The sequence below is a fragment of the Cynara cardunculus genome (assembly GCF_001531365.2).
Source record: "Cynara cardunculus var. scolymus isolate 2C chromosome LG 10, CcrdV1, whole genome shotgun sequence".
NCBI lineage: Eukaryota > Viridiplantae > Streptophyta > Magnoliopsida > Asterales > Asteraceae > Cynara > Cynara cardunculus.
The window spans coordinates 26789618-26795750 of NC_037537.1; the positions used below are offsets into that span (position 1 = coordinate 26789618).

The 6133-nt window shown below is 30.2% G+C and overlaps 1 protein-coding gene across 1 annotated transcript in view; it reads left to right on the forward strand.

Moving 5' to 3' along the window:
• The first annotated feature begins 4232 nt into the window (after positions 1-4232).
• LOC112520178 (threonine dehydratase biosynthetic, chloroplastic-like) overlaps positions 4233-6133 on the forward strand; it is a 13204-nt gene continuing 11303 nt past the window's right edge. Inside the window, exon 1 of the mRNA XM_025128479.1 lies at positions 4233-4628. Coding sequence (XP_024984247.1) covers positions 4233-4628 — 396 coding nt within the window. The remainder of the gene's footprint in view (positions 4629-6133) is intronic.

The window sequence follows — 6133 nt, forward strand, 5'->3', positions numbered from 1 at the left end:
ACACAAAAAAATGAGGAATTTTAAATAGTTAATTTGATACTAATATCGATATATTTTTGTCAAATTTTTATGATATCTTCAAACTTATATTTTATTCAAAAATAAAAACATCATCGCTTTCTCAAAATCAAATAAAACCATATTATAACATCGACTGAGATAAAGAATAAAATGAAATATTAAAATCAAGATGTATTTCGCTACATTGTTCAAGTACCCTTCTAGTTAACTATAAAATAAATAAAATATTTTTTTTCTTGTAATTTTTAATTATTATAATTTTTATTGTTAAGACTTTAATGACATAGATGGCCGAGGTTTAATTGAGTCCCACTTTCGAATTTATTATTTTTTAGCTCAAATTTTGGTGTTTTTTGTGTTTTAAAAAACATGCGTAGACATGATTCGAACAAGGATATGTTTTATGTATGGACAATAAACCAACCAATAGATCTACACTAATATGACATAAAAATTCGTTACATATTTTTTTGTAGTCAAATTGTATCACCACTTAAAAAAATTCCAGATCCCGCCTCAGATATTAACAAAAACAATTCAAACATTATTTAAACTATGCATATTAATTTATAGGACAAGAATCCAAAGAGAAAATAACGACATTTTACGTTCTTCTTTAGCTAATCATATTAGTTAAATGGTGAAGTTACAAAAGGTCAAGAACACACTTTTTTTAAGATTTATGATGGACTTCTAAGTTCTACCAACCAAACCATAGGTTTAATAAGTAATATAAATTATATTTTATTTAAAATATAAACCCTAAACCCTAAACCCTACCCCTTACATTCTAAGCCGTAAACCTTTTAAACTCTAAATATTAATAAAATATCTAAAGTAAACTACGATTTTCGTTCCTGTGATTTGAGAAAAATTTGCGATTTTTCGTCTCTTTGGTTTTGAAATTGCTATTTTTGTCCCTATGGTTTGTAATAAATCAAAAATACTAAAAATGTAATAAATTATAAACTATGGAGGACAAAAACAACAACAACAACAAATTACAAACAACATGAACGAAAACCGGAAGGGCGAAAATTGCAATGTTTCACAAACCATAAGGACGAAAATCGTAGTTTTCTTAAATATGTAAAATATCGTTAAAAATATTGACATGATGGCCATTAATAAATAAAGTTTAGATAAATAGTTTGAAAATATTTAAAAGCTAAATATTAAATTTTGTCAAAATGATTTAAAATTACCATTTCTTCTTAAAAGACAACGAAAAATATAAGATAGCTTATTGAAATTAATCTATAAGCTTCGTATTACATAATGATGATTTCACCTATAGGCCCCGAGCTTCACAGTTTTCGTGCACGTTTATGCCTACATTAACAATAATATCGTAAAACTGTCTCAAATAAGCATATGAATATTTGTCAAAAAAAAAAAATTTGATGTCAAAATAACTGCTCCACAATGATCTCAAACATCGCATACATGTGATAAACCAGAAAAAAAAAAAACACATTCTTGCCGATCTATACAAGTATGATAACCATAACCAACAGTCTTGAGGGAGTTAGGATTTGCATGATTTCGAAAGGAAAAAAGAAGGATTGAATGGTAAACAGAAACTTAAATCGGGCAGGTTTAAATTTTCATACCTGGGTTTGTGGGTAAGTCAGAATCAGACCTCAAGGTAAAGTTATGATTCCGTTTGATTCATGCTGAGAAATGAAAATGGCAGTGAACGAAGATGAAAATGAATTCTCATTCCTCATAATTTAACCAGTAACGAAATTTTAGTGCTTCGAGAGGAATGAGTCCATTATATCATAAAAAACCAAATAGTTTTTTATTTTTATTTTCATTCACATTGATTACTGCTTAATACCTCTAACCAAACACCTTTTAATATTCTTAAAAACCCTATGAAATCAAAGATTTATGTTAAAGCAACAAGTATTTAAGAAGCAATCCCTAATTGTTTAATAAGACCATTTTTGCCCTAAGTGGGGTTTGAAACTATTTGTGAGGTTGATATTATCCATCTCATTAGGTTCATTTTGCATATAGGCTACAAATTTTATGAACCTAAGAATTAGATTCATACATAGGCCGTAATTCATTAAGACCGTATATAATTTAATATTTTTTTGGGTGAAGAATGTGCATTGATTTGGGGCTCGTAAAATAAGCCATCGATTGACTTAAAACGCTTTAATTAAGGGTTGTGAAGCCATCGGTTGAATATATGAATGTTAGATGTCATCGGTTATCTTCATATCATTAGTGGATCAATCAATCTTTCGAGCGTCATTCTAAGACTTTGATGCGAGCTTGTGTGTTTTACTTTAAACGTACATCAACAGTTATAAATAATGTTATGTGCGGGTAGAGTTAACTTAGTGAAAGTTTGGGGGGGGGGGGGGGGGGTTTCCCGATAGAATAAGACATCTCCAGTCCATTAAGGTTTTAAGTATAAAATTCTTTTGAACCCCTCCTCTATTGTTGATCCAGTCCATTTGTGTTCCGCCTCTGATTATATCAGCATACATCAAAACCGTGAAGCTCACTACAAGTTTAGATTTAATCATCATTTTCTGAAAAATAATATAAACGAAGTTATATAATTATATGCATTTTATATTTATAAAAAACACATATAATTGTATCGAATACCATTTAAAAGTAACATGGTGGGTATTAAAATTTGTCAAGATAATTTGAAAACATTTAAAACCAAAATATTATTTTATTAAAAAATCGTCAAAATGATTTAAAATTAACATTTAATTCCTAAAAATATCGTAAGAATAAGAAATTCTGTATAGCCATCTCACCAATACATTATTAGAAAACTGGGTATTTCCGACGAAAAAATCTTGTTCATAATTTTTTTTAACTTAATTAAGATTTTTTAAAATTAAATTCAAAAAAGAAGTTGGCTAACCTCCGAAGGCCATTTTCCACCGGAAAACCAAAAATCCGTCGGAAATACGCTGGAAACTATATTTTCCGACGGATATGACCGCTGGAAAAGATGAACAGTTTGGTAGTGATAATTAAGAAAAACTTGTATAGTATTCAACTTGATTTTAGTAGAAATAATTCAAGCATTATTTAAAACAAGTCATATTTAATAAGACCATGTTTTACAGTCTTTTTGAAATCATCAGATAAAGTGACGGAATTATAGGACCACCATTTTTCTATATTTGGGTCTTTGAAACGATTTGTTTAACCAGAGAGCGAACAACAATAATAAAAGACCTAAAAAGCAAGTGATTATTGTTACCATTAGAAAGAAGACTTAATTGAAAGGACAAGATTGGTTTGTTTACATTCAGCCATTTGAATATGAATTTGTTGGCTTTATAAATCTCATGTTTCCTCTTTTGTCACCAACCACATCATTTTTCTTAAGAATAATAATAATAATAAAAAGATTAATTTAAATTTAAATGAAATAAAACAAAATTATATATATATATATATATATTTAAGTGATTGGTGATAGAGGATTTGAGAACAAGTGGTTTGTATTCGTTTCTATTCGGATTTGGTCCCTAACGTTTCTCACTTGTCAGAAGGGTTTAACTTCTTATTATCGGTTTTGCACGGGTATAAGTTGTTTATCCAAACACTCGAAAGTGTTTAATATCGGTGTCACATCAAAATAAGTCAATAAATTATTTTTATGAATAATTCCAAACACCCTTAAATATATAAATTACAATTTTGCATAATCTCATCACGGAATTTATGCTTCAAATACTAATTCAAATCACTATTTAAATTGTATTGGTGGAGGGTTCAATTACATAAAATATAAATATAATTTATAAATACAAAATATAATTTATAAATACAAAATATAATTTTATAAAACACAGATATAATATAATATAATTTATAGATACATAAAGTATAAATAATTTATAAACATATAAAATATAATATGTATATAATATAAATTGTAAATAGATAAAATGTTCAAATAATTATAAGTATAATATAAAATATAATATATAAAATATAAAATACACAAAAATACAAAAATATAATATAGTTTAAGAGTAAATTACAGATTTGACCCTTGTAAATAATATATATTAAATCTCCAAAACCTTTATTTTAACGGGAAATGACACTGAGTGACCACCTCTTTCTCTTCCTTGAATCGCTGCCTTTATAAATTAAAAGGATCCACCAAGCTTCAACTTCACCCTCATCACCACCGTCACAACCACCCACCTCCAATGGCGGCTATCTCTAACCTACCTCCACTGCCTCTCCTCCGCGCCAAAACAAGACTGCAGCCTCCGGTGATCTTCTCCGTCACTGCCATGTCCAGACCCGCGGCAAACTCCTACTCTCCTAAAGCCACCCTTGGCGTTGTTGCTGCTCCAGCTCCACCTCCGCCGCAGACATTGTTAGAGTTCTCACCGGATTCTTTGCAGTATGAACAAGGTATGGTGGGAGCGGTGCCGGACGGTGGTGTATCTGAGTCGTCGGTTGGTCCAATGGAGTACTTAACCGGTATATTAACGTCGAAAGTTTATGACGTGGCGGTGGAGTCGCCGCTGCAACACGCCACGAAGCTGTCGGCGCGGCTTGGTGTGGATGTATGGTTGAAGAGGGAGGATGCTCAGCCGGTAAGTATTTGGAATCAATCCACTCATTATACCATCTTTTAATCATTTTTTAAGCAATTAATTTTATTATCAAATATCTACTCGCCTCTTCTCATACAGAACACGTCCCTTGTAAACTATATATGTGAAAGTATTAGATCTACAATCTAAATATTCATAATCACAAAATTGACATTAGACTTTTCAATAATCACAAAATTGTCACCGTACAACTTTAGACAATTAGATCATTAGCTTATAAAGTTGATCAATGAAAATAAATTGGTCTTACGGGTCTCACAAAAAACCCTTATCACACTGTTTTTAGGCTCTTGTTAGATAAATTTTTTGGCTCCGCTGCTATCAACGGCTGAAGGATTTAAACATGTCTCCCGCATGATCGAGAAAAAAGAACATATCTTCGTTTTTTTTTTTTTTTTGACAAAAATAAAACATATCAAATTTAATATTTGGAACTTTGTCACGTTTCAAATCGAATCGCATGTTTCGAGCCTTGTATTTCAAAGCATAAAGACATGAGGAAGTCCTTGTTTGTCGTCCCCACATGATCCCATTAAGAGCATCTTTCACCATTTTTTTTAATTTCTATATCATATATCATATATTAAGAAAATTTATAAATTTGGTAATTTTTAATTAAAATTTTAATGCAAGAACATTTTAGGTAATTTCTCTCCTCTCTTCTCTCTCCATCCCAGTCTTCCGGCCACCGTCCTCCGGTGATACCACAATGTGATACTCAAGCATATATAAGATACTTTGTGATACCACTGTGTTACATATCCGATCGACCGCACAAACGACCACAGTGTGATACCCAATCACATATATGATGCATTGTGATACCACTGTGGTATCACCGGAGGACGGTGGCCAAAAGACTGGGACGGAGAGAGAAGAGAGGAGATAGGAGAAAGGACAGAAAATACCTAAAATACCCTTGCATTAAAATTTTAATTAAAAATTACCAAAATTAAAATTTTTATAATTTATCTGTTGATTTGTGGTTGAGATTGGACCTCACGGTTACCACAAACTAATTAGTTCTCATTTGATTAGGCCCCTATATATATATATATATATATATATATATATATATGTATAAATGTTGGTTATTATACAACCCTTGACATTTGTGCAACCAATACAATATAATCTCAACCGTCCATTTCATTTGATTAATATGTGATTTCATAGAAGTTTTTATTGTTTCCTAATATAAAGTATCGATCATAATTAATGAACCATATTTATCTTCCATAAATATATTCAAATCATAATAAATGAACTCTCATCATTTCCATAAATATCTCAATATATTGGTTTACATTGGTTGTACAAATGTGATGTTTGTATTTGAAACAAACTATTTCTCTCTCTCTCTATTTATTTATATTTATATATATATATATACTATCATATAAAGCATTTGGCTAAAACTCTTAAAAACTCTTAAACTCGTTCATCCCTAAACGATTTCATCCCTATCCGATTTCATCCCATAT